The 27,581-nt window shown below is 41.3% G+C and overlaps 1 protein-coding gene across 1 annotated transcript in view; it reads left to right on the forward strand.

Moving 5' to 3' along the window:
* Mnat1 (MNAT1 component of CDK activating kinase) overlaps positions 1-27,163 on the forward strand; it is a 179,451-nt gene extending 152,288 nt beyond the window's left edge. Inside the window, exon 8 of the mRNA XM_006992726.4 lies at positions 26,720-27,163. Within this exon, the coding sequence (XP_006992788.1) occupies positions 26,720-26,840 (121 nt within the window). The 3' untranslated portion in view covers positions 26,841-27,163. The remainder of the gene's footprint in view (positions 1-26,719) is intronic.
* Positions 27,164-27,581: the final 418 nt, after the last annotated feature.

Consider the following 27,581-nt stretch of genomic DNA (forward strand, 5'->3'; position numbering starts at 1 on the left):
TATGTGCATTGGTGTGAAGGTATCAGATCCCCTGGAACTGAAATAACAGACAGTTGTGAGCTGCTGTGTGGATGCTGGGAATTGAACTCGGGTCCTCTGGAAGAGCAGCCAGTGCTCTTAACCCCTGAGCCATCTCTCCAGCCCTCTGTTGAGAAATATTGCTAGCAGTAAGAGGGGCTGGAAAGACGGCCCAGTGTTGAGAACACTTGCTGCTTTTCCAGAGGCCCCAGTCTTGTTCCCAGCACTCAGGTTAGGCAGTTCCCAGCCACCGGTAACTCTAGCTCCAAGGCGCCTGACACCTTTTCCTGGACTCCACGGGCAACGGTGCCCTTGCGTGTATACTCTCCACATATATGCCCATAAATGCTGAGTGCCGATAACTTAATGGCTTCGTAGTTGCTCAAACACTGAGCAAAGGTTTTAGTTCCATTTTGATGGTAGTTAGTGACTATTTCATATGGTGCCTAAACGACAGTGGTGAATTTAGCAAATCAAACATTCATTCAGTTGTTTAGCTGACTTGTTTCTCATCTGAAAATGTTTCTTTGAGTAGTCTATTTCTCCTTTGATCTTTTAGTGTCTGTGACAGGGGAAATCATACTTCCCAACGAATATGCTTTCTTTAAAACATAAAGTCATGTTTTGTACCTAGAATGATGAAGCAAAACTTTGTTAAATATTTGCCCAATTGGATTCTGATAAGAGGTATTACCAAAATATTATCCATATTACTTAATGATTCTTTGGCTGCCTTAGAACAAGCATTTTAACATTGTTAAAAGTTAATAAATGAAAATTGTTCCTATATTCAAAGATACTGAGTAAGTTGATTCAAATCTTCTTTTCCACACATGGGTAAAGTTGTTTTAAATCTATGAAAATACTTTTATGGCCACAGGCCCATGTGTAATAAATAGTCTGTGTGTTTGAAATGGTTATCAGTAACTTTTCACTCACAGTTTAGCCAGAAAAACGCTTGTTTTCCTTCGACAATTGTTTCTTATTCAGTTGTCATAGCTTAGGAACTTGTTTTTCTGGACTTCTAAAATGTGTTCCACAAGTACCCAGTATGGAGTCCAAGGAAATGGGGCTTGTGGTACTTTTTGTTTTGTTTTGTTTTTTCGAGACAGGGTTTCTCTGTATAGCTTTGAAACCTGTCCTGGAACTTGCTTTGTAGACCTTGCTGGCTTCGAACTCACAGAGATCCGCCTGGCCTGGGGTTAAAGATGTGCGCCACCACCTAGCTGCCTATGGTGCTTTAGAATTTGGTGTCCTCCCAGTCTTCTGCATTTGACTACCTGGTCCTTGGTTGATGGCCCTGTTTGACAGTTCAGGAGGTGTGCCTTGCTGCAGGAAGTATGTCATTGGGGGTGAACTTTGAGATTTCAGACAGACCCTCCTATGTTCTTAGTGCGCTGTGTGCATCCTGTTTAAGATGTGTGTTCCCAGTGCTGTCTGCGTCCTGTTTAAGATGTGCGTTCCCAGTGCGCTGCTCCAGTCACCATCCCTGCCTGCTGCCATGCTTCCTTCCCTACTGTGACTGTGATGGACTCTCATCCCTCTGGAACCATAAGCCCCAAATAAAACCTTCCTTCTATAGTTGCCTTGGTTATGGTGTTTTGTCACAGCAATAGAAAAGTACCTAATACAGGTCCCTATTATTCCGTGTGCGCGCGCGCGCGCGCGCACACACACACACACACACACACACACACACACACACACACGCATGCACGCACACGCACACAGGCCCAAGTGCACGCACCCAGGACTCCCTTGGCCTTGTTCGCACCCTGCCCCTTCAATGGTGCTCCTGCACGCTCTTGCAGTCTTGGTTTGCCAGTGCCTGAGGCCGTCGGCGATGACTACCGTAATAATAAAACATGTCATAGCTAACTTCATGTGCGTAAGACTTCCTGATGCGCGTGGATTTTGTTCACTTGTTTGTTTGTTTTGGTTTGGTTTTTGTAGTGACATTTGTATTAAATTAGTAAAAATTTACCCAATTTTATGAATTGAAATGGTAATTAAAAGTTTGTAAGAATAATCATTTTAGATCATTACAGTTTGTTTCAGATCTTGAGTTTGAAATGTGCTTAACATGTGTGTTGTATCAAGGGAGAAACATCTGAGTGAGGCTTGAAATGAGCATTGGTTGCAGATAAAGTTTCACTATCCAGACAACAGAATTCCCTCATCATAAAACCTAAGTAGGCATCCCCATCTCTCAGTCTCTGTAATGAGTAGAATAAACCAAATAACTATGTTCTTTTTATTCTCTTCATGCTGATGTAGATTTCTCCAAGTCATTAAAGGACCATGGGCGATATAATATAGTTGTAAGTTTGATGCCAATATTTTGGGTAGGAGTTTTTAACATCAAGCACTACTTACATAGACTAATTGCTGTACATTTTAAAACTTTAACATGCTTTGAAAATAGATTCCCTGGGGCTGAGGGATGGCTCCGTTGGTAAGGTGCTTGTCACACAAGTTTGATCCCCCATGTGACTAAGCTGCGGACTGTGGCACACTTGTAATCCCAGTACTGGGGAGGTAGAGACAGGAGGATGGACCCCTGGGACCTCCTACCCACCCAGCCTTGCCTGTTTGGTAAGGTCCAGGCCAAGGAGAAACAGTGTGTGGGGCTCCTGAAGAACACCCAAGGTTGACCTCTCGTTTCCAGACCTGCACATGTGTCTGTGGACACACACACACAGAAAATCACTTAGAAAACATGGAATATACCCATCTTCTAATCATGACGGGGGCCACTTGAAACTGATTTTTGAAAACGGAGTTTGGGGTCTGGAGAGATAACTAAGAGTGGTTAAGAGCACTAGCTGCTCTTCCAGAGGACCTGGATATAATTCCCAGTAGTTCTAGGTGATCTGACCCCTTCTTCTGACCTCCACAGGCATGCATGTGGTGCACAGATATAACACAGGCAGACAAAACACCCACATACATCTAAAAAAAGGGTGGGGTTATTTGTCAGAAAGGTGTGCTTTCTTGTTCGTTTGTAAAATTGATAGAATTTTAAAAGGTAGAACATACTAGGAAACATGCTAAATGGTAAATATTTAGATAAGAAGTAGGCAGGTTTACTTTCTGCCACTTAGTATGAAATCCCTTCCCGTTTTCCATTTCTAGGAAACAGTGCTGCTCATTTGTTAAGTGGGCCACACTTCCTTGTGTCCAGTCTTAAAGCTATTTGCTTTCCTGCCCTTCTTTTTTTACCCCGTTTTTGTTTTTGTTTTTGTTTTTCCCCCCTTTTTTTCTTCCTTTGCTCCTGTTTCTTAGTTGAAGCAAGTCGTAGATATATTGAGGTAGAGTAGAAATTGGCAATACAAGCAGACATAGGAGTTTTTAACCCCAAAGCTTATTTTATAGACCTTGACACATGACAAATGCAGACATCATGCTATGTAGAATGTGGGCTTCGGTACAGAAACAGCATGTTATGTTTGTCTTGGAGGGAGAGCGGAGCCCAGATCTGGGAGCTTTTACAGGAGGTGCTGCCCAGAGTGGAAAGGATGGAGGTGTTGCCAGGTGCTCGGAAGGAAAGTCTTCTAGCGGGAGAAAGGCGCGCAGTAGCTCAGCAGCCTGGCCTCGTCCTAGATCAGGTTCCAGGAAATGCGGCGTTTTTGCTGGAACAGCGGCTGCTCAAGGGATAAGAGAAGAGGAACTTTGAGAAAGGCTGGAAAACCGGCTTTGGAGTTAAGGGAATCTGTGTCCTACTGGCGGGTTTACATCTTATTACTAAGGATGTAAAGGATGTTGAGCCAGGGGAAGAGCGCGATGAAGTTCCTCTTGTTGAGAAGTGACCAGTGTCAGGGGACAGGGTGTGCGGTGACAGACTGAAGTCAAAGGCTTACCAACCATGAATGTTCCTGAGAAGTTTAACGTCCAACGTGATCCTCCGGTAGGAGCTTCCTTCCTTCTCTCGGGGAGAAGGCTAGCCTGGGCTAAACACACCCTAGGGGCCGCCCTTCCTTGTTCTTTTTACTTTAATAGTACATTTGAAGATGAGAAGTTTTCATAAAAAGTCCTAAGTGATTTGTTACCCAAAATGAATCCGCTTCCTACAGAGGAACAGATATGCAGATACCACAAACATTTTCCTTTCTAGGCATAAGGAGGACTTTTAAGTGCATACGAACATTCTAAATCTTGGAGGATTGTTATAGCTTTAGGTTTTGTCTCTATTTCTACTACTGGCCTATAGTTTAGATTTATGAGTTGATTATTAGTAATATGGCAAATTAGTTTTCCATTAGTATTTGCATGTATGTAGAACTTTTTAAAATCTCATTTTCCTCTGGGTAGTTTTACCTTGTATCTCTAGTCAGTGCATTGTTACTGGACAATATTGGTAGGAATTTACACAGCCACTTTGCATAAATTGCTATGGAATGTATTAAAATTGTATATCTAATTTAGGTTTTAATCTTAATTCATGGATTTGGTTTTATGAATCAGTTGATTTTTATGTAAAACAGGAATAATTTTCTTTTTTTGCTTTCCAGTTCACAAGTAGAATTCAGAGTCTCATTCCAGGCTTGTGAGTGACATCCTCAAAGCACACAAAGCTGATGTCTTTCAGAATAACGTGGCACTTCGAATGAGGGGTCCCCCATAATCTCCCCCACAGAAAGTCATTGTTCTTTTTATGACAGCCCGCCTTCAAACCACTCTCCCTTTTTGGGGTCTCAGAATAGTAATTGTTTTTGTCCTACATGGCAACCCCCCTGCTGCCACCCTGGGTCACATTCAGCTCTGGTAGGGTTTCCGTATGGATTTTCTCCCGGAGTTTCATGTGTTGAACACTTGGGCCCCAGCTGTGAGACTGAATTGGGAGGAGGTGGAAACTTTAGGACCTGGTGCCTAGCTGAAGGAAGTAGATTCCTGGGGACAGGTCCTTTGAAGGTTATGCCTCGTCCCTAGTCCATTCCTGGCTCTCTGATTCTTGGACACCTATGGTGACCGGCTTCCTCCCCTACACACCCGGGGGCTGTGATGTGTGCTTTGCATCAGGTCCAGAAGCAAGAAGCCACATGACCGTGAGCTGGGTACCTGTAAGCTGCAGTGTGAGGGATTGTCAGTGTTGAGAACAGTACACTAGCCTTTGAATTGCTCTGTATCTTTACTTCTCCTAATGGTCTTGTTTGAAATCACCTCCCTCAGGTTACTCCCCATAGAGGATGGTATCTCTTTCATTTGGAAGTGTAACCAATACATGACCCAGGACTTAAGTTCATGATCTCTTTGTTGTTACATATTTTGCTTTTCATCTCGAGCTTAACAGTAGGTTCTTTTCTGCTTTATACTTATGTTTTGTCCTGCTATTCAGTGTTTTGTCCTGAGATAATGTACCTCTTAAAAAAGTACCTCAAGATTTGAGCTCATTGTAATTAATAGTGGTATTTTAAATGTATCATTTCCAGCCTTGAAGTCTGACATGGGATGGAAGGACTCTGAATCCCTCGTGTATTTACACTGTATTTTTTAAAGTAATATATTGAGGTGAAACTCATGTATCACAATTACACATTTAAAAATGAAATTTGAGGCTGGAGATGTCTCAGCAGTTAAGAGTACTCACTGCTCTTCTGGATGATTTGAGTTCAGTTCCTAGGACCCACATGAGGCAGCTAACAACCATCAGTAATTCCAGTTCCAGGGCATCCAGGCCCCTACAGGAACATGAATGCAGATGGTCCATATAAACTCACACAACCTCACACGCACAAATAATAATAAATAAATCTCTTACAGACTTTAAAAATATAAACCCACTGGGTTTGAGGACATGCACAATGCTGAATAGTGACCACCTCCATGTAGTGCAGCACATTTCACACAGTCAGGTTTCTTTCTAGTCCTTGGCCTCCCAGTCCCTAGGCACAGCCAGCTTGCCTCTGTCAGGATGGTTATCCATCTGTTCTGAATATTTCATGGAAATAAAATCATATAGTATGTACCCCTTTTGGTTCTGCTCATTCATATAGCATAATTTTTTGAGGCTCAGTACTCCATTGATTTTTTTTTTAGATCAAATATTTTTGTATGAATATGACACAATTTATTGATCTATTATTTGTGGATTGGCATTTGACTGTTTATACCTTTAGGCTACTATGACAACACTGCCATAAATGTGTCCACATATATAGTTATTTCAGATGTTTCATTTCTGTTATTATATGCAGAGAAGTAGAATTGTGAAATTATATTATGATTAAATCTGAAGTTTGTCAGTTGTTTTTTTTTAACTTTTTTTTTTTTGAGACAGGGTTTCTCTATGTAGTCCTGGCTGTCCTTACTCTGTAGGCAGGCTGGCCTCAAACTCAGACATAGGACTGCATCTGCCTCCTGAGTGCTGGGACTAACGGCCTGCATTACCATACCCGGCTCATTTTGTTGATCTTTTTTTAAAGAACTAACTTTGGTTTCATTGATAACTATTGTGTTCTCTATTTCATTCATTATTTTTTGCCTTATTCCAACTTTGGGTTTAATTTACTCTTCTTTTAAAATTTCTTAATAATATTGGGTTATTGAATTTAATTTTTTTTTGTTTTTCAAAACAGGGTTTCTCCATGTAACTGTCCTGGGTTCTGTTTACCAGGCTGGCCTTGAACTCAATAAGATCCACCTGCCTCTGCCTCCAGAGCACTGGGATTAAAGGCCTGCACCATTATGGCCTACCTACAAAGATTTTTTTAAAGTGTGAGATTACTGCTATAATTTTCCCTATAAATTTTGGCATGGTGTTTCTGTTTTCTGGTGTCTTCATGACACACTTTTGGGCCCATTATTCATTTTTAAGTGTATGTTTTTGGCCAGGCGTGCCAGGTGGTGCATGCCTTTAATCCCAGCACTCGGGAGGCAGAGCCAGGCGGATCTCTATGAGTTCGAGGCCAGCCTGGTCTACAGAGTGAGATCCAGGACAGGCACCAAAACTACACAGAGAAACCCTGTCTCGAAAAGAAACAAACTAACAAACAAAAAGTATGTTTTTAAGCTTCCGCATACCTGTGAATTCTCCTTTAGTTCTAGCTCCATCCATTGTGAATGGAAAAGGTGCCTGTGTGAGGTCTGTCTTGTTTTGTGACCTCACATACACTGTTTCTTAGAGAGCACGCCAAATGTGCATGGGAAGTGTGCGTTCTCCAAGTCTCGATTCCCAGGCTTTGTTGGTGATAGTCTGCTCTGCTTTCTCAAACCAAAGCTTCACTCACACACTGGTTTCTCAGCAGCAAAGCCAGGGATGACATGAGGCAATGGCAAACAAGAATGCCCATCGTCTCTCTGACATTTAAAAGTGCCCCTTAAACAGAATCCATCCCCAGAGCCCGGAGGCTTTCCGCTTGGCTGTTTTTCAGGGTTGCTTCAGAGGGGTGGGAGTTCAGAGGGGGGGAGTTCAGAGGGGGGGAGTTCAGAGGGGGGGGAGTTCAGAGGGGGGGGAGTTCAGAGGGGTGGGAGTTCAGAGGGGGGGCAGTTCAGAGGGGGGGAGTTCAGAGGGGGGAGTTCAGAGGGGGTGTTCAGAGGGGTGGGAGTTCAGAGGGTCGGGAGTTCAGAGGGGGGGGAGTTCAGAGGGGGGAGTTCACAGCCACTTCCACCCTTCTTCCGAGATGCTGGCCTCACGTCAATTGTTTTATTTCACTTTGGTGAGCCACTTGGCATGTGGTGACCTGTGTGATGGTGCTTTAGGAGCAGCTGAAGCAGTGCTGTCTATAGGTTTGGGGCTGTGTGTCAGATGTCTTGAACTCACTCACGCCCTTTTATTGGCTACTCCGTCTCCCTTCTCTATCCACTTAAAATTGTAAAACGTTCATCTGTTATGTCCATATGTATGTGTGCACATGCGTATGTGTATCACGCACATGCTACAACAACACACTTATGAAGGTCAGAAGACCATGAGTAGGAGTCAGCTCCCCCCCACCCCCATCTGTGGTCCAGAAACTGAAGTCAGATCCTTAGGCTTGGTGGCAAGTGCCTTTCCTCACGGAGTCATCTCTCTGGCCCCTCATTTCTTCACTTTGGTAATCTTACATTTATGTTCTGTGACCACGGTTCTATAATTACTTTATGGATAGTTGGGCTCAGGTCTCTGTTAGCCTCTTCCTGTTTTTGGAGGTGACAGTATCTTGAGCGAATCTTCTTTGAGCTTTGACTTAACTCTTTGTAGTTGAAAATATTTTCCTTTTCTACTGGATTCTTACCAAGATCAAACAAGAACATGCATATGAAAATATTTTGTAGAGCTAACCTAAGATCTAATCTTTCCATATACCATATCAATGCCTTGTATTTGTTTGTCATTTAATATGAGCCAGTCACTGACAGCCAGGAAGAAGTAGTAAGATGAACTGAGTTCTGACTCTATTCTCTCTGTTTCACACAGTTTTCAGTGGCTTGTGGTTGTTATGCTTGTGTCATGAGCCCCCCAGAGACCACCAGGAGTCTGAGTTCATATGCAAAAGCAAAGAGCCTGCCCAGCAGTGGTAGCACATGCCTTTAATCCCAGCATTTAGGAAGCAGAGGCAGGCAGATCTCTGTGAGTTCAAGGCCAGCCTAGGTTACAGAGCAAGATCCAGGACAGGCTCCAAAGCTACACAGAGAAACCTTGTCTTGAAAAAACAAAAACAAAACAAACAAAAAAAAATCAACAACAACAACAACAACAAAAAAGCAAAGAGCCTTTATTACACACTCAAGCTTGTGCTTCCTGTCCATTCTGACACAGTGGTTGGGTTGGGGAGAGCACTGAGTTCAGTTAAGGCAGGGTTTTTAAGGAGTAAAGAGTGTGTGGGGAGGGGTAGAGGAATTCTGGATTCAGATGGGAGTTGAACTCCTGATTGGGCAGGAGTGAGGTAACAGAAGTCTTATCAAACTGGGATTGGTACTGGCGTTGCTGCAAGGAAATTGGCAGCTTTATACAAGTGATGTCAGCTCTCCTTTATATTCTAGAGCATCTAGTACTTGTTTGTCTCAATTCTGATTGGTCCCCTGCAGGATACAGTCTGTGGCTTTTCCTGGTTATTGTAATGGTGAGGCCTAGTCCCAGTGTTGTTAGTCTGCAGCCTGTTATGGCTGCACTAATGTTAAGTTAGGCCTCTTCAGTGGTCATAGCAGAATATGCACACGTTGGGGACTCTCTGCAGTCTAAAAACGACTGCATTGAGCAGAGTGAAATGAGAACAAGCCAGGGGGAAGCTACATCATTAAACACTTTTCAGCCTTTTGCAGTTAACTTTGTCAGTTGTAGTCTTGAACATTTCTACTTATACTATTAAAACATACATTTATTTAAAAGTTTATTTTCTTTCTTAAGAAGTCATGCTCCTGTTATCTTTATACACATATAAAATTCCCTATTCTTGGTACAAGACCCAATGATAGTCTCTCAGCTGTCTGAAAGTATTGTTCTTTTATTGGAAAACACAGTGTTAATGGAGAGATGGGGTTTAGTCATATTTGTATATAATATTTCCTATTATAGCATATTGTTGTTTTTATAATTTAAGTCTCCTTACTTTGCAAATTAAAGATATGAACTACTCTCCAGAAAAAATATATCCCTACATTCCTGTTAAGCCCTACTTAGTGTGCTGTCTCTATCTTAGGCAGTGTCAAAACACATTATATAATTATTGCTGTACTGTAACCATCAGCACTTCACTGTCTTGATTGTTTTAAACATTACTATTTCTAGAAATACAAAATTATTCCACAGACCACCCCAAACCAGTTTTAATATATTAGATTTCAGAGATTAGGATATTAAAGACCATGCTTATAACACACATCCATCCATTTGTTTATTTATTGTTTCATTCATTCATTCATTCATTCATTCATTCATTCATTCATTCATTCATTCAAGGGGAATCATGTGTGTGCCCATGCCATGGCACACTGTTCAGGTCTTGGGACAAGTTTCAGGAGTTGGTCGTCACCCCCACCTTGTTGAGACAGAGAGCCCTCTTGTTTTTCCTGATGCTGTGCTGCTTACGTGCACATCCGGGAGGTCCTCTTTTCTCCTCCTCCCATCTTGCTGCCAGCGCTGGAATCACCGACATAGAAATGATCTCATGATGTAGCCCTGGATGACCTTGAACTTGCTATGTAGACCAAGCTGTCCTTGAACATAGATCTGCCTGCCTCTGCCTGCTGAGTGATGGGATCAAAGGCGTGCATCACTATACCGGGCCCTGCCTGTGGCTTTCTATGTGGGTTCTGGGAATCTAACTCACATCATCAGGCTTGTATAGCTAGTGCTTTTACACTCTGAGTCCTCTCCTAGGCCAGAACCCATGTTCTTATTTCATGTGTTAGATTGTATTTAAAAATTTTACATCTATTTAGTGTGTGCATAGCACATGCCATGCACATACTTGTGTACATGATGCATTGTATGTGTGGTCAGAGGACAACTTTTGGCAGTTGGTCCTCTCCGTACCATGTGGATTCCAGGGCTTAAAGTCAGGTCAGGTCTTCAGGCTTAGTGCCAGGCTTCTTGACCTGCTGAGCCATCTTTCTGTCCCCACTTGTTGTATTCTTTTATTTACTGGCCAAGTATAGTTGTAGAAATCATAATATGCATAGTGGTTTATTATAATGTTTACACTGGATTTGTGTTTTCAGATTTCAACTGGAAATTGTCCTGTGATTCTGTCAGTCAGTCGCAGAAACTGAAATACATATAGAAAAAAAAGCCATAGGTAGCAGTATGCTATCTCAGTGTACAAGAACCATTGGTTAGGGTATGTTAAACTATTTTAAAATTACTAAAGGCGACAGATATAATATCTTATTTAGATAGGTCTAAGACGCTTGGTTAAATCAGTGAACATGTATGTCTATTTTTTAGTTTGCAGGATACCAGTAAAATTCCATAAAATAGGTCTAAAAAGCTTCTGGTAAACAAGCACTTTAATTTTCATTTCTGCAACTCATGGTGTTCTATGTGAAATTATCTCTGGTTTTCTGACTAGTTCTGAAAATGACTGTATATCATTTTATAGGGAAAAAAACTAATAATGATGACTCCAAGGAGTTTTCTTGCAAGCATAAGTATTAAAGAGATTTAAAACCTTTGTTCATTCTGAGGAAATAAATGCATAGAAATGTCTTACTGTAAATATGATTCTAGCAATTTCCCAAAGCCAATAAAACAAGTAAACGGTCAGCTAATGAAAAATTCAGTTGGTGCAATTAAGTACCTAATGTAGATCCACGAGTCAGCTTCAACGCTGCTAGGAAAGCCTCCAGGAGAATCATGCAGGCCCAGGTCCTTCACTCAAGTCACTGTGCACTCATGTCTTGAACAAGGCCAACTTTAAGACATTTCCCAACCCACAGCTCCTTCCTCTGTTTAGAACAGTTTTCTTGAGAATGTAGCACTCCCTAGCCTTCTTGGGCATTTTTTAAAGACATGATGCCATGTAGCCCAGACTGGCCTCTGACACACTCTGTAATCCAGGTTATTCTTAAACTCCTGATCTCCTGGCTCAGCTTCCCAAGAGCTGGGATTGTAGGCGTGAACCACTGTACCTGATGTCGTTCATCTATTTCAATCTATAATGTATCCTAAGAAACTTTACAATGGCAGAGAGGCTGAAGGGAATTTCCACTGAAAAGAAGTAGAGATAGTGGGCATCCTTGTCTTTTTCTTGACTTCAGTGAGATTGGTTCAAGCTTTTCTGTATTTAGGATGATATTGGCTGTGGGTTTCTTATATACAGTTTTTATTATGTTGAGGTATGTTCACTCTAGTCCTATTCTTTCTAGAACTTTGATCATGAATATATGTTGGATTTTGTCAAAGACTTTTTCAGCATCTATTGAAATGATCATGTGATTTTTGTCTTTAAGTCCATTTATGTGGTTTATTACGTTTATTGACTTGAGTGTTGAACCATTCCTCCATCTCCAGGATAAAGCCAACTTAGTCATAGCAGATACCCTTTTTGTTGTATGTCAGTGTTCAGTTTGCAGGTATTTTTACTGAGCACTTTTAGATCTGTGTTCATGGGGGATACTGGACTGTGTTTTCCTTTTGTTGTGGTCATCTTCTGGTTTCGGTATTAAGAGTGATGCAGCTAGAGGAAATTTGGGAGTATTCCTTCTCTTTCTGCTTTTTGAATAGTTTAGGAAGGACTAGCTATAGATTGTCAAATTTTCCTGTGACGCCATCTGATCCTGGACTGTTTTAGTTGAAAGCTTTTTGTTACTGTTTCAATCTCCTCATGTGTTATGGATCAATATAATTATTGATCGCTTCTTGATTTAATTTTTGTGGTTTGTCTGATACTAGAAATTTATTCAGGTTTTCCAACTTAACAAAATACACGTTTTTAAAATATTCCCTCATAATATTCTGAATTTCCTTGCTGTCTGTTATACTGTTTCCACTTTCATTTCTGGTTCTGTTTATTTGGGTCCTGCCTTCCTTTTTTTGGTTATTTCTGCCAAGAGCCTGTCATTCTTGTTTATCTCCTTGAAGAACCAGCGCTTAGACTCATTGGTTCTTTGTATTATTTTGTTTCTCTTTCATTGACTTCAGCTCTGATTTTTATTATTTCTTGGTGTCTAGTGGGTTTGGGTTTCGTTTGCCCTTGTGTTTCCAAATGTTTGAATTGCACCATTAGTCATTCATTTGTGTTCTTTCTGATTTTTTAATATAGACACACTATAAATTTCCCTAACAGGACTGCTTTCAGTGTGTCCCAGGGGCTTTGGTTTGTTGCATTTCCATTTTAATTTGTTCTAGGAAAATTTTTCTCTTGATTTCTTTTTGACTCATTCATCATTCAGTGATGAATAGTTTAATCTCCATGAGTTTGTGTACTTACTAGAGATTTGTTTGCTGTTAATTTTTTTTTAATGTGTTATGGGTTAGATAGGATACCAGATGTTATTTGAATTTTTCTGAATTTGTAAAGATTTATTTTGTGCCCCAGGATGTGGTCTGTTTTAGAGAAGCTTCTTTGGGCCTCTGAGTAGAATGCCAATTCTTATGTCTCTGGGTGGATATTCTATAATCTATTAAGTCCATTTAGTATATGATGTCACTTAATTCTGATGTTTCTCTGTTTACTTTTTGCTCACATAACTTGTCTATTAGAGAAAGTAGGGTATTCAAATCACCTACTATTAATGGATTTATGTTCATCTGCATTTTCAGTTCCACTAGTACACTTTTTATGAAATTGTGTGTACCAGAGTTTGGTAAATACATGTTTAGGATAGTAATGTCTTCTTGGCTAATTGTTCTCTTTATTAGGATAAAGTATCCTTGTATATCTCCTGAGAAATGTTAATCTGAAATACATTTGATTAGCAATGCATGCTTGCTGTCCGGTGCCATTTGGTTGATTGCGGTACTTTTTTCCATCCTTACACTCAAGGGCGGAGCCTGTCGTTAAAGCTGTAATTCCTGTAGACAGCAGATAGATGGAGTTTGTTTCTTAATGCATTCAGCCAGCCTGTGTCTTTTGATTGGAGAATTGAGACTGTTAATATTTAAAGTTATTACTAAAAGGTGTGTTTTGATTACAGTTCTTATGTTGTTGAGTTTTGGTGGAGGCTTTTGTGTTCTCAGTGGTACTTTGTGTTTCAGTAATTATAGTTTTTTTTTTTTTTTTGGTTTTTCGAGACAGGGTTTCTCTGTGTAGCTTTGCGCCTTTCCTGGAACTCACTTGGTAGCCCAGGCTGGCCTCGAACTCACAGAGATCCGCCTGGCTCTGCCTCCCGAGTGCTGGGATTAAAGGCGTGCGCCACCACCGCCCGGCAGTAATTATAGTTTTATTTTTCCTCCTACAGCCTCTTGGCAATGTTCATTCCTCTTTTCAGCCCAAAATATCACCTCCTGTATTTTCTTTAGGTTTGATCTGTTGGGTGTAAACTTTTTCTAGGCTGTTTATATCAGAAAGCTTTTCTTTCTCCTTCAAATATGGAATAGAGTATTTCTGGGTGCATTAGTCTACGTTGGCTGTCATGGCCTTTAGGACTTGGAATACGTTTCTCCAGGCTCTTCTGGCTCTCAAAGTTTCCAGCCATCAACCAGCTGTTATTCTGATGGAGTTTCCTTCACATGTGACTTGTGGTTTTTCCCTGGCAGCTTCAACATTCTTCTTTGTCCTATATGTTTAGTATTTTAGCTCTGGTAACGCGGCAGGGAGTCTCTTTTCTGGTCTTGTGTATCCGGTGTTCTATGTGGGTATGCCTGTCCTTACTCTGAGGGACCTTTTCTCCTGTGTGGAGGATCTGCTCTGTGTCATCACCCTCATCTTTGCTGGGACATAGAAGGTTTGGTCTTTTCGTGGTGTCCCACGTCTCCTCTGTGGTCCTTCCCTGTGTTTTTACAATTCTTTGCATGTTCTTTCCTGTTTTGTTTAGATCCTCTGCTTTTCTCTGAATCCTAGGATTCTGTCTTCTGCTTGATCCATTCTGTTTGTAAGGAGTTCTTTCCCTTGAGTTTCTAGTTGTGTAAGTAGGGTTTTCAATTCCGTTTCATTTCAGCTTGAATCCTCTTTGCTGTTTTTATTTCTTTATTGATTTTCATTTTCAAATTCTGTACTGTCTTCCTGATTTTCATCAGCCTTATGCTTGTAATTTTGGGGGCATCCTTCAGGTGTTTGTACTGTTTAAGTTCTTTGAGCTGTTTCTTGGTGTCTTCTTTAAACCCCTTGAATTCTTTTCTGTCTTTCCTCCTCCTTCTTCTTCTTTTTCTCCTTCTCCTCCTACTCCTCCTCATCCTCTTCTTCCTCTTCTTCTCTTAAGCTCTATAAACCAGGCCTGCCTCTGTCTCCCTAGTGATGGGATTAAAGGTGTGTGCCACCACCGCCTGGCACTGAGGTAATTCTCATTGGTGAGCATTTTTGTAGTACTGATCGATTCAGATGAGGTGATTTTTCATACTGTTTGTATTTTTCGATGACATATGGGCATGTGGCGTTCTTCTGTTAGATCTGTGTCTGTTAGGGAAAAAGCAGGTTAGGGTAAAACATAGGATGTACAGGCCAGTTTGGGCCTAAACATTGAATATGGCTTAGGTAGACTAAAATCAGATGGACACAGAGGGATGGCCTGGTGTGCAGGATGTGTGTCCTGACCTAAGCCTGGAGTTTGGTGGTAGATTTAGGAGATAGGGAGGGTGCATGGAGGGTAGAATCAGGTAGACTCACCTGGCCGGACCCTGTCAAAGGATATGCAGGATCTGGCTGGGCAGGGAGGCTGGAGGGACTGGTAGGTTGTGGGCAGGCAGGGAAGGCCCTGGTGGAAGCCTAGAGTTTGGGAGTGGTGCAGGCGGAGGTGTTGAGCTGGGGCACTGGTTTGGGACCGGGACTGAATGGGAGCGGGGGGGGGGGGGGGATTGGGAAGGGTCCACAGAAGGGAAGATCAGGCAGACTCACCCAGCTAGACCATGGTAAAGAATGTGGACGATCTAGCTGGGCACAAGAGTTCGGTAACATGTCATTCAAAAATAGCATTCGAGGAAATAGCAGTTTTTATATTTTTTAACCTTTTAGAGTAATGAAATAAAGAATCTACATTTTAAACTACAAGACACCTATAATCTATTGAAGCACATTCTGTAAAATCAAAAATTTTAAATTCATGATTTGGATGGTGTCCTAGTTCGCTTTCTGTAGCTGTGATAAAGACCATGACCAAAAGTAGTTTGGAAAGGAAGAAGTTTATTTCATCTCCCAGATCGCAACCCATCATGAAGGGAAATAAAGCAGAAGCCCAGTGCAGAAACCTGGAGGCAGGATTTGAAACAGATGCCATGGAGAAGGGAAGCTGCTTACAAGTCTGTTCACCATGGCTCACACAGCTTGCTTTTTTCTGTAACCCAGGACCACCTGCCTGGGGATGGCACCACCCACAGTGGACTGAGCCCTCCCACATCAAGAAAATGCCCCCACAAACCTGCCTGCAGTCTAATCGGATGGAGACATGTTTCTTGGTGGAAGTTCCTCTTCCCAGATGACTCTTGCTTGTGTCAAGTTGACAAAAAGAATTTAACCAGCCCAGATGGAAAAGTCATATGGAACTTATTAGAGGGTGCTTTAAAAATGATATTATAGTAACATGTGCGTAGTTTCAAGGCATTGCCAGAAAAAATGTAATCTGGAAACAAAATAGAACACAAAAGTAATGGTATAATTTTTAAAATAAGAGGAAAATATTTTCTTTACACATGAAAATTTTGTTTCAAATGATAGTTAACTAATTAAGTGACTAGTCTGTTTACACACCCTGCTCCTGCAAAGCTGCCTTTGGGCCACTGCTTAGGTTAGCACATCATAACTGATAATAGGCAGAGACTTCTCTTTCCCCAAGTGATACTGTGGTTTTACTCTTGGAAGAGTGCAAGTTTTGAGTGTGTAAGTATTATAGCCGTGCCTTCATCAGACGGCACCATTTACACTTGCTCTGCATTACGCTGGCACGCTTGCAGCCTTTTCAGATTTTTTCTGCTGCCATTTCTGTTTTGGAGAGTTAGCTGTTTTAGGAACTTCTATTCACTTAATGAACATAGAATTGTTAAGAGTAAGCATCAGTTATTTTCTTTGCTTGGTATTGCCTTTCCTTCTTTTCTGTTGACTTATCTAAGTTGTTGCGAATATCACGAGATTTCAGAGTATGAGGAAGAGCTGGGACAGGGGCTCTGAATGAGAAAACTGCTCTCTCCCTTTGGCTGTTGGAGCTCTGCCTGGCTTTCTTGTTTGTCTTTACATCCATAGTTGTGTCACATCATGCTATGCAGTTTTAGCTTAAAAATTTGGATGAATGCAGTTAGTTTAGCTTACATGACAGAATAAATTAAAATCTAAAGTTTTTTAAATATACATAATTAAACAATGTATTTACATCTTGAAGGGAACAAGTTTACACTGTGTTCCACCCCATTTCATGTCTTTATTAGGGGTGCCCCCAGATTTCCAGAAACCTTCTGTTTTTCTTAGTGTTGATGGGTAGCCTGCCCTCCATCTAGTCCATTTTTGCCTTTTCCCCGCTTTACAGTTTCTGGTGATAATTTTTTCCCTCCCCTCTTGTTTTAATCTGTCAGCTGTTAATCATGGCCATAATTTATGTCTTCATCTTTGCTAACCAAAGCCCTGATGTGGTGTTTTAAATTCCAGCTAAAAAAGGATGGTTCTTTAAAAATATTTTTATTTTAATTCTTGGGAACTTTGTAGATGCATACGATGTATTTTGTTCATATTTATCCCTACTTCTCTTCCTAACTCCTTCCATATCACTCTCCTAGTTCCTACCCCTCCTAACTTTAGGTCCTCTTTTTTTTTTTTCCTTAATTAGCCCACCTTTGGGTGTGGGTCCATCAGCTGACCGTGGTGTGTCTACCAGGGGCCATGACTCTTAAAACAGCCTGCAGGTGCCACCAGCTGTCATTCGCTCCTCAGGTAGGGGTAGAGCTTGTGACCCTTCTCCTCATGCACGAAAGTTGATTGGCCTTGTCTTGTGCATGCAGCCACAGCTGCCATGAGTTCATGAGCACATCAGCCTTCTGATGGCCAGAGACACTATTTTGTCCTGTGCCTCCAAGCCTCTGGTTCTTCAAATCTTTCTGCTCCTTGTTGGATGACATTCTCGGAGCTTTGTGAGGAGGGTTTATGAACAGATATCTATTTAAGGCTGAACTCTCCACAGACACCTCTTCTCCACACTTTGACCAGTTGCGAGTTTCTATGTTGACGACCATCCACTGCACAAAGAAACTTCTCTGATGAGGACCGAGAGGTGTAGTAATCTGTGGATGTAGACATACTTATTTAAAGGGTAGTTTGATACTGTGTCCATTTAACAAAATAATAGTAGAAGGGTCACCCATGAGGCCTATGACTTCCCATGGTATATTAATATAGTAGTATCATGGTATAATAGTACCAGGCATGTGTTTTTTTTTTTTTTTTTTCTGTAGAGTAGGCCTTAAATCCAATCAGAAAATCGTTGTTTACCCCCATAACATTCAAGCAAATATTGTGCCCAGAGGCCTGTCTGGTCATTATTGTAGCTTTCAGGGTTCACAGTTGGGTAGGACTGTTGATTACTCCCACACCCCCTGCCCTGGGACGTGTATAATAGTACCTCTGGTATTAGGGAAGCCAACCAGCAGTGAGCAATCTTTCCAGTCAGCAATAGCTTGATTTCTTTTTTCCTTGACCAAAGTGTCTTCAACAATAAAGACTTACCATCAAGTTCTGGTAGGAAGCCAAGAGCAATGGTAAGTCTGTATTATTGAGCCCCCTTTACGAACAATTTGAGGGCAAGTATCCCACATCTGGTACTGGGTTTTTTATTTTGGTAACTCATGGCATTACCCCTATGTAGGATGATTTCAATTGTGTGTGTGTGTGTGTGTGTGTGTGTGTGTGTGTGTGTGTGTGTAATAGTAGTTTTCCATTATTTTTCAGATATACTTAGTGCTATCCTTCCCCAACCCCTCTACTCTACTGCCCCCTCCCCCTCCCCACTTAGCTCTCTCTCCCCTTTATTTCCCTTTCATCCAAATGATGAGTGTTGAGTGAGTAGATATCTGTCTTATTACCAAGCAGCTTGCTGGAACGGGATGTATAATACTTACATATAGTCATGCACACAAGAGAGGAAGAGAGAAAAGTGTTTTGTGAATTCTGCCTAGACAACCTAGAAGGGGTATAACCTGAGGAGTTGCTGAGTATTTCCAACACTGGAATACGGAGGGTAAGAGCAAAGGCCTGTACTACTTCTGCCGTCCAGAACTAGTGGATGCTCTTCTGTAAGTCTCTAGAGTCACTGTCTCTCCTCCTCTTGAAGAAACAGCTGCAGAAAGCTGAGCCCCACACTTGCGTTTCTCCTGCTGCTTTGGTACCCGTGGGCTCACTCGTGTCCCCTTGGTCCTGGCCTCCCGTTGGATGAATGTCCTTACTGAAGCAGCTCTTCAATGGTGCTTTCACCTTGACTTGTATTTTTACCTTTATGTTTTTAAGCTCTGTTATATTCTGTGTTCTCTGTCTCTATTTCAGTTCATTTTCTCTCTATCTGTGATAACCTTCTGTTTCACTTGTTATTTGAGCTGCTTGGTTTTTTAAGTAAAGACTTTGTAGTAATTTTTTTGTTTTGTTTTGTTTTTTGTTTTTCGAGACAGGGTTTCTCTGTGTAGCTTTGCGCCTTTCCTGGAGCTCACTTGGTAGCCCAGGCTGGCCTCGAACTCACAGAGATCCACCTGGCTCTGCCTCCCGAGTGCTGGGATTAAAGGCGTGCGCCACCAACGCCCGGCCTGTAGTAATTTTTTTAAATACCTATTTTTTTTTCACTTTGTACTTCTGTCAGCTTTTGATGTCTATTTCTTCATCTCTTTTGACATTAAATACTCCTCTGTTTTTCTCAGATTACTCTCTGACCTGTGGTTCTGGTTGTATGTCTTGCCATTCATACTCACTATATCTTTTGTGTTTGTTTTCATTGCCACGAGTGGCAATGTTTTTGTGATTTCTGTGAATCTCTTTTTAGTGGGAATCGTTTTCCACAGGCCTTGGGTACGGATATAGACCTTCACCTTGGCTTCTGCCAGAATTCGGTGAGCTGCACTGAATCTGACCCATTGGTCCAATTCTTGGAGATGAGGCAGCCTTGGCTGTTGTCTCACCCCTGCCCTGGGGGAGCTACAAGCTTTGTTACGAGCTCCCCGGGGCTGCCTCTGGGCTGGTGAGTGCGTCTTTTCTATAACTGGCTTCACAGATCAGACAAGAGTGTGCAGAGAGCCAAGGCCAGTCCCAGCCTTTCCTCTGATAGGCCTGAGGCCTGGCTTCTGTCTCCCTGTGGAGAGTGAATGTGGTCCATAACGGTTAGAAAGCCAGACCTCAGCTAGGAAGTTAACTGCCCGTATTTTGACTTCTAGTCTAATTCTGGTACCTGAAAGATTTCTTTTAAGATTATTTTACTTGGGGACTGGAGAGATGGCTAAAATCTTGTATTACTGTTGCAGAGGACCAGAGTTCAGTTCACTGTAACCATTAATGGTGGCTCACAACTACCTGTAACTCCAGCTCCAGGATTAATGCCCCTTTCTGGCTGGCATCTGTGGGCACCGAGCTCATGTGCATACCCCCAAATACATAATTCAAAACACTTCTTAAAGATTACTTTACTCGATTTGTTGTTGTTATAGTCATTGCTGTGGGGGTCAGGGATGCTTCTCATATTTGTTCACAACTGAGTGGCTGACACTTGAACTGTGGTGTTGTTATAGTAAAGTTACTCTTTATGATTCCGAGACAGGGAGACGTCATGAGTAAGGGTATAGAGTGGAAGTTAGGAGGCTTTAACAGAGAATAACAGAACACTTCCTGATGGACTTTGGCTTTGCTTCAGGATAATGGAGATGATTAATTGGAAATATGTTTGGAAATGTGAATTAGAGTCGAGTATAATAGACCATAAGTGGTAGGCTGAGGAATCTGGAGCTGATTCTTCATAGAGCCTGGAGCCAATTAGTGTCTACTTATATGAGAGTCATGTAGACCTTTGTCCAGAGAAGAGTAATCTGGTAACCATGAAAAGATTGAAATGGAATGTGCATAATGTAGATCAGTTCTGACACTTAGACAGTAGTCCATGAATGATGATAAAGGCCCTCTGTGGTGCTGCACACCTGTAATTCAGCATCTGGGAAGCTGCAACAGGAGACTCATGGCCAAGGCAGCTTATAGAAGGGAGGGTTTATTTGGCTTACTTTCGATCATATATCCATATATAATCTCATTATTTATACGTATATGTATATATGATAGTTTTATTTATAAATTAGGTAAATGATTACATAATAACTAATAATGAAGTACAACACAGTAATATTCTTTAATCAAAGAATAACCTTTCAAAATATAGTTTTCCCTCTTGAGAGCACAAGGATTATTCTCTCTGTACATTATATAAGGAAGGAAGGCTATATCTGTCTTCATCACAAGCTCTTGAAGCTTGCTACATAGTACCAGACTGCATCTGTCCCGTGTCCTGTGGCCAGTGCTTCCTTTGCACACTTCATTTCAAAGGTTAAGTTGTTACCTTGGTTACCTTCCGACTGACTGCTTCTCCTTCCTCTAGTCCACATATCGTCTCACTGTCAGCGTTGTTCTTACTTCAGATCTTGACCATCTTTGCTGTTTATGTTAGTTTTATTCTTCCGTTCTGTTTTTGAGATGTAGTCCAGAATAGCTGGGATTCACTATGCAGCCCAAGCTGGTCTATCCTGACCGATTTATTTATACGATAGAAAGTTTTATGTATCTTATGTATGGAGTTTTGTTCTGTCTACAGTTTCAAGGTGGAGACCTTATACTAACATTAGCCAAACATGTAACAACTTGTTTTTTATAAATACCTTCTGATTTTGTGAAGTATTTTCAATATTTATCAACAATCATTTGGTCTCTTGGCTATTGTGTATATTCCTGACTTTACCCAAGTTTATTTTATAGTGCCTGTATTAATTGCCTTTCTGTTGCCGTGCTAAAACACCAGGACCGAGGCAGCTTTTAGAGGAAGAATTTATTTGGCCTATGGTTCCAGAGGGATGAGAGTTTATCATGGTGGGGAGGTATGGAAGCGGGTGGTTGTCACAGCTTCCCAGATGCTGGATTGCAGGTGTGCAGCACCACACGGGGCCTTTATCATCATCTATGGACTACTGCTAATCGTGTCAGAACTGACTCACAGTAGTTTACTTCAGCTGAAATTAGAATCTATGTATTGTTGTGGCATGTGAATGGTAAATCCTAGTGTATGTGTGGATATCTTACGGTCTTTAATTTCATATCTAAGCCTCACTGTTCAGATGTCAAACATCTGGCATACTTGCTCTCTTTGTTCCTGAGTATGTTGGTATAAATGTGAGACAGCTTTACTATTTAGCTTATTCACCTTGCATCCTGATCCAGTGGCTAGGCCATAAGGAATACTGTGATGAGTGTCCATGGATGTGGTTTCCAGTATGGTGTTTTTGTTTAGAGTTCATGAAGCCATGTGTTTTTCTAACCAACTACCTGCAGAGTTATGAATAGTATCTGAATCATAGTGCCTTCCCCATTTATCTTAGCTCATACAATTACCCATTCATTGTTATTCTACTGTTGTGATTAGGCTAATTTAGTTTTTAGAATGTCTTGTTTTAACAATAGTTGTCTGAGTACCCTATTGCTCAGGATTTTTTTTAAATTATGTTTTTGTGAATGTATTACATGTGTGTATGTGGACATACCTGCATGTCCATGTAGAGGCCAGTGTGTTATCTACAGGAATATCATCCACCTCCTTTGAAACAGGTCTCACATTGGCCTGGTTCACCAATTAAGCCAGGCTGCCTGGCCAGTGAGCTCCACGGATCCTCCTTTCTCGACCTTCCTAACACAGGGATTATAAGTATGGACCACCACACCAGCCTTTTATATGTGTGCCAGGTGTTGGACCAGGCCCTCAGCTTGCATAGCATGCACTCTCCCTGGTTCAGTAAAAATATTGTGTAGCCATGGCTAATTATTGAGGGGGGCGGCTAGTGCATGGAATTGAAATGAGTACCTTGAACATGGCAGTCAAGTGTTCTACTACCAAGTAATAGCCTAGCCCATGGGATGAAGTCCTGCTCTTCTAAGAGCTCTTGGTCTTGGCATCTGAAACACAGAACTGTTGGGGGCAGATCTGGTGAATGCATGATGGCATCGCACACAAACTTTAAATGGGTTCCCTGCAGCTTCCCACAGTGCATGGAGCCTGTAGACAGGAAGATGACGAGCTCAGGAGTTTGAGGCCAGCCCTAGAAGTGGAGGAAGACTGTCTCAAAACACAAGGCATGGGGAACACTCACCCTGGTTTTGAAAAGCAGGTCCCATTCTCCAGGTTTCACTACCTTTCTTCCTTTGAACCGGCTCCGAGTATAATTCTTCACAGGTCTAGTAATTTACCAGAGGAGCAGCTAATGTGAACTCAGTTCTCTTTCAGCACTGAAACTTGTAGATTATTTGGAGCTGGCTTGTCCCGGGGTTGTCATGAAGAGGCCCTGCCTGGCTGGTGCTTGTGTTTGTTGGTGCTGAGTCCCTCCAGGCGCTGCCCCCTCCTGAGGGCGCTGTTTGAGAAACACCAAAGGAGCGGACTGCCAAGTGGTCGGGGTAGGGCTTTTCAGGGACAGGACGTCTTAAGGGTGGTCTCAGAGCCGCTCTGGCCTGTGTCGGGACCTGAAGACAGAAGTCTCTCTGAAGCCAAGTGTAAATTATACCACCTACTGGGGAATAAAAGCTGCTAAAAATGAGAAGAATGACAGTGCTGATCGAAGTCCAGGAAAACCACAAGTCTAATACCCAGCTCTTTTCTTCCTTAAGGTCCACTGTTCCTTTTTCTTCCTCCGTCTCCAGAGTCCACTAGTGATTTTGATGCATAGGGGCAAAGGAAGGCAACTTTAGGCAGAGCATAAATTAAAGTTCAAGCCGTCCTTTGTGTAAGAATTATCTTACACATATTTTTGAAAACATGCTGTTAGGATTTATTAAGAAAGTAATGATTTTTTGAAATCTGAATTTGGTCTGTTTTCAGTATACTACCAAAATAAGCGACCCCCCACTGGTTTCTACTTACAAGGTTTATACATCATGAAAAGCAGAAACAGTATCTTGCCGTTGGCTAAATAGAGCTGTTGTGTCCAGGCCCTAATACCTGACTTCTGGAAACGAGTTTGCCGAAGATGCTTTCCTTGTTTTGTTACATAAATTATACATAAAATGATGCTGGCCTCTGCCCTGGCCCTAAGAGATGCCATTTTTAATGACTGCAGAAGAATAACCATGGGTGTACACGGAGGAAGGTGGAAAAGTAGGCAAAAACTAAATTCTTGATGTCTGGTTTCAATGTGGCAGATCCTTAAAATGCTTTGGCATACCACAACAATTAAAGGGTTTAAACAGTGAAGGAAAACACCTAGAAACAAAATCCTACAACTGAATAGTAAGAACGAGCCATATTTTTAAATAGAATCAATACAGATTTCCTTGGTTCAAATATTTTGAAACACTTAACAGTAAAAGTTTTGTATAGCCCTTGAGATCAAAAAGAGCAATATAAATAGGGAGGACTCTCAAAGACCTTAGTCCCAGACATGCTTAATGTAAATGATTGGAGAAGGGAAATGCGTTTTCTTCAGTGCTACACAAAGAAATTTTAATTGACTTATTTTGGCAGTGAGAATCATACAACCTACCATTAATAACTCAAATTTAACAATATTTGCTCATTGCTTTGGATTATGACTGTGTTCAAGAAGTACTATTTTCAAACACTAATTAATCATTTTAGATAAACTCTTAAAAAATGCATTTATGGCCTCAATGAGTATGACTGTTTATTACATTTTCCTTATAAAAGCTGAACTGTTTTATATACTCTTTATGGAAACAGTGCACAGTCATAAATTAGAAGATGCAACTGTTTTAGGTATTTTCCTGGCCCTGCGCTTGCCTGCCAGCGGTGCAGCTGTTTCGGGTTTCTCGGGATAACATATAAAAAGCTGTGTGCACACTGCAAGTTTATACTGGACCTGCCAAGCCAGAAATGGTGTGACTCAACTTTCCCAGAAGCAAGCCAGACCAAATGCAATGAATCAATAGTTCGCTGCACATTGGTTTTTACTGCAACCACGAAACCAATTCCATTGGTGATAGTTGTCCCCTGACTGTTGACCAGTACTGCGGTGCCTGTATTCTGCTGGCTGTGGACCGATGGAACCAGAAGGCCACCTTTCTTTTGAGGATCTGAGGAGAGTAAGGTGCCATCATCTGGTCAGAATGGAGTATTTAAATTCAGTTTTCCTATGAAACTATTACTTATTTGTGTGATTATCATTATCACTGGGTTTCCAGGGATAGGAGTCAAGTTTTCCTTTCTGAGGTAACTCACCAGTTACCTTGTTTCTTTATTGGTAGGAATCCTTTTTTGGTTTCTTGTTTGTTTGTTTTGGGCTTTTGTGACAGGGTCTCACTTTGTACCCCTGGCCGACCTAGAACTTGCTATGTAGACCAGGCTGGCCTTCACCTCAGAGATACGCTTGCCTCTGCCTCCTGAATGCTGGGATTAAAAGTGTGCATCACCAAACCTAGCTCTATCCATCAGAATCTTAACAACTGGCATTTTATTGTGTTCTGGGAGGGCACTAAGAAAATAACTTTGTGGTCATGTGATAGATTTAATGAATTCCTCTTTAATTCCTGGGAGACCTTAGGCCCTACCTGGAATTCATCAGTGACCCTTAATGATGTTAGTTACTGAACTAGGATGCATCCTCTGAGACATATATGAAGACATAATCAGTATTTTATTTTATCCCTTCAGTTTTTCACTTACATACATTTCATAAGATACCATAGTGTATATAATGTGTATAATTATATTACATAGAATATCCATTATTAGTATTCTATATAGCATGTATACGTTTTGAGGATAGATGTGCAAATAACTTAGTATGCTATAAATATACTACCCACGTAGTTTAGATTGTTGCTCAATAAACATTCATTTATTTCTCCATTGACTTTCACCCTTGGCAGAAAAGCAAAGATTTGAATTAAGACCATGGTCTGTGCAATGTGAAATAAATTATAGCCAATTCCAAGAGCTTGGCTGTTTCATTTGACAGGCTTCTATTTGGTCCCTTAAATTGCCATATATATTTTAACCATACAAGCTTATTAAACATAGATACAAACAAAAACCCTGACTTGTTATTATGTTAGAAATAAGAAGTTGCTCATGCATTAAGATCTCGACACACAGGAAGTTTGAATGAATGAGTAGAAAAGGTTCCAAGCTATTAAAACGTCCTGCTTCCTGATTTATTCATCTGTCGTACCTGTAATTCTGAAAGGGGCGAAGCAGCTTTGTTTCCAGGGACATTGTGGCTTTCTACAGAGACATGAAGCAAGGCTGGAAGTACTTGTTTTCCTTCAGCGGTGATGGTCATTCATCGGGCTGGATTGTCTTATTTTTTAAGGCCTGTTTTGTCTATTTTTATGAAGGCAGAAATTCTTCATTGGTATAAAGACTGAGAATGAAGAAACATTGTTATCCTATCTTTTGAAATCAGTTCAATTCTTCTATACCTCCTCTCAGATTTCTTGCGCATGTAATTTCTAAGTTTCTTTTCCTGCAAGGAAGGAGACAATGTGCTTCTGGGATACTGAGGTGATTTTGAACTATTGTGTGCTCTCTCCCCTGCCCCGTTTCTTTTCAGTGTTGAAGGGTTTGCTTTAAAACGCGTTTGTAAAAATGTTCGTAGCATAATAATGTCATGATGTGTATTGATAAAGAGCATGCTGGAAAGGACAGCATTCATTGCCGTCTAAACACCAGCCAGCAAAACGAATCAGCACTGGAAACTGTGAAACAGTGAACATTTTAATATTTCATCAAAATGTGAGTTATAAACCTTCAGAGCCATCCTTAGACTTCACTGTCCTCTGTAGCTGAGTAGTAGTTAGACACTCTGTATATACAGTTGGCATGTTTCCTTTTAAAATGTTCGTTTATAAAAGCCTGAACATTTTACTGTCGGAATTTCTTTTAAAATTTGGGTCAGTTTTAGACTTGCTTTATAAAATGTCACCAACTTCTTCTATGTTTTTCACATCCATCTACACCTTTTGTTTTCTCCTAGGTATCTGAACCACGTCCGAGCCGCCTCTCCACAGGACCTCGCTGGTGGCTACACGTCCTCTCTAGCTTGTCACAGAGCACTGCAGGATGCATTCAGTGGGCTTTTCTGGCAGCCCAGATAAACCTGCACTTCCTCATTTATCAGATTTGGATCTGGGAGCCAAACCAAGGAGCTTGCAGGAAAGAGATGTGTAAAATCCCAGCACCCAGCTGCCCAGGCTGCACCACATCTGCCTGCCGTGCTCAGATGTTTATTACAGTCCGAACCAGGCTGAGAAATGTGCTGCCTCTAGATTCCTGGAAGAGCTTTATTTTCTACTTCTGTTTTTCAGAGAGGGCTTGAAGCATTGAACCTCATCTGACAGGAAAGGAATAAAGGATTTCCCTATGTATGGACTTGACAGACGTATAAAAATTTTTTTAAATAAAGCTTGACTTTATGGTACATTTTGTGGTTTTTCTCTTCTTATAGTGTTTTTCTGGAACATGTTTCCAAATGCCTTTTTTTATTATAACATTCAGTGTTAATATCCAAGTCTATATTTTTCCTATAAAACTTCTTTTTTTTTTTTCTAATGTCTTCTCAATAGTGGTCCAGACAAGTGGTCATATCCCCTCCTGCCAGCAGGCTGTGGCAAGTGAACCTGCCTGGGATGACGCTTCCTTGGCCTGAGAAACTCAGGGCCTGTATTGTGCAGTGCAGAGTGAGGCCACCCTAATATGGTTCCCAGCTGTGAGCCACACTCAGGATAAACCAGAGCCCGGCATTAGCCCACTTTAATGACAGATTCAAAGAAGTGAGCTAATAAAATTTAATACATCAATGGCACCTTTCACTGCCAATGTGAGCTCATTTTATGATG

This window comes from Peromyscus maniculatus, chromosome 14 (genome assembly GCF_049852395.1).
Source record: "Peromyscus maniculatus bairdii isolate BWxNUB_F1_BW_parent chromosome 14, HU_Pman_BW_mat_3.1, whole genome shotgun sequence".
Lineage (NCBI taxonomy): Eukaryota > Metazoa > Chordata > Mammalia > Rodentia > Cricetidae > Peromyscus > Peromyscus maniculatus.